Consider the following 1,659-nt stretch of genomic DNA (forward strand, 5'->3'; position numbering starts at 1 on the left):
CCCGGTCGTCAGCACACAGCCCCTCTCCCTCTCTGGGTCTAAAGTCCCCAGCTGTTCCATCTCTACATTATCGTCCCTGCCTTCATCTCTGGTGTCACTGCTTCTCTGGGTAGGGTCCCACTCTCCGCTCTTGAAACCTCTTCGTAGTCTTTTAAGACATTTTCCTGTAAAAAGATAATGTAATTGGTTTGATTGTATTAGTCTGTTGTTTGTCTTTTTTCTTACAACACTACATTGGGGTTTGTTTTTCAACTTGGAATATATAGAGCCACTTCATTCTTTTTAATGGCTGTGTAGTTGTCCATTGGGTGGGTGTACCATCATTCATCTATTGATGGTTGTCTCTATCAGTAGAGTTGCATCAGATGTCATTGTTCTCTACATGTGAACATACTCATGTGAGTATTTCTGTAGAAAAGATTATAGTAGACATTTGTTCTTTTGCTTTGTTTAGTCTTTCCTGATTAGGGAGATGAAATTTAGGAGAACATAATATTTGCCATTTTCATTGTTTTAGGAATTGTTTCATTTAACATTCTTTTCCAAACCCCCAAATCTCTTTCAGACTTTGCAAGAAAAAAAAGTCATTCCTTGTCCTCCATTTTATAAGTCGAGTGATCATCCAGTTAGAGGTAACACATCTCTTTTACCTATTGGACTGACCTCTAGTGAGGCATTTTCTATATAATCTAGCTAGGTGTGTATTAATAGCAATTTCACATCATGTGGCGGGCCACTATAACCTGCTCGAGTTAGTGTGGATGCTTCCTTTATGATCATTTCATTGTTTTAATAAGGTAGTTAAATGAGCTTAATGGGAATTCCCTGGTAGATGTCAGCATTTCATGATAAATTACATGAAATAAATTCCTATTTTTAGGATTCTTTGTAATTGCCTTGATTATATTGCTACTTTGGAATGAATTTGGGCTTCTTTAGTCTTTGTGGCTCAAGATTATGATATAAATATAATCTGTGGATTAAATTTAGGGAATGAAATCTAGACCTTTATTAAAACTATAGTGTTTCGATTTTTAATCCATAGGATTTTATAATATTCAGTGCTTATTCTGAACATGGAGTCCTGTAGTGTTGCTTTAGATAAGCACTGGACTGTTAACCTCAAGGTTGATGCTTCAAACCCACCAACTGCTCCTTGGAAACCCTTAACAGTGTTGCTATGAGTCGGAACCAACTTGACAGCATGTAACATTCTGAACATAGATGTTTTTGCTGTATCTGATTGCTATAATTTTAAGGAATTTGTCTTTCAGTTCTGGATGTACTATGGATCGGTACATATGTCTTCACAATAGTATATGCTGCTGCAGATGGGACCTTGAAAACATCTCCAGATGTGGTGATGGCTCTATTACCTGTATGTAAATGGAATGCACATTTTTGTTTTGTTTTTTTACCATCACTGAAGTCTTCTAATGAAGTGTGAAGCTTAGGTTTCTGTGTCCTTCACTGGTGACAATGATGGTGCAGTTTTAAGTATAAGATTTCAGTGCTGTACCATGGTTCTGGGGACCAAAATGAATTTTTATATTCTTGTATTGTGTTCTGTTTAGTTAGTAAGTGAAAAAAAAATCCTAAAACTTGCTTTTGTTTAAGCTTTAATCTATGAATCTTAGTAGGTGTTCACTGAATAAGAGA

General features: G+C 36.1%; 1 protein-coding gene across 1 annotated transcript in view; it reads left to right on the forward strand.

Moving 5' to 3' along the window:
• Positions 1-1,659, forward strand: part of NUP214 (nucleoporin 214kDa) — a 173,378-nt gene that overhangs the window by 7,744 nt on the left and 163,975 nt on the right. Inside the window, exons 6-7 of the mRNA XM_006834991.1 lie at positions 566-632; positions 1,275-1,378. Of these exons, the coding sequence (XP_006835054.1) occupies positions 566-632; positions 1,275-1,378 (171 nt within the window). The remainder of the gene's footprint in view (positions 1-565; positions 633-1,274; positions 1,379-1,659) is intronic.

Source organism: Chrysochloris asiatica, unplaced genomic scaffold, assembly GCF_000296735.1.
Source record: "Chrysochloris asiatica unplaced genomic scaffold, ChrAsi1.0 scaffold00014, whole genome shotgun sequence".
NCBI lineage: Eukaryota > Metazoa > Chordata > Mammalia > Afrosoricida > Chrysochloridae > Chrysochloris > Chrysochloris asiatica.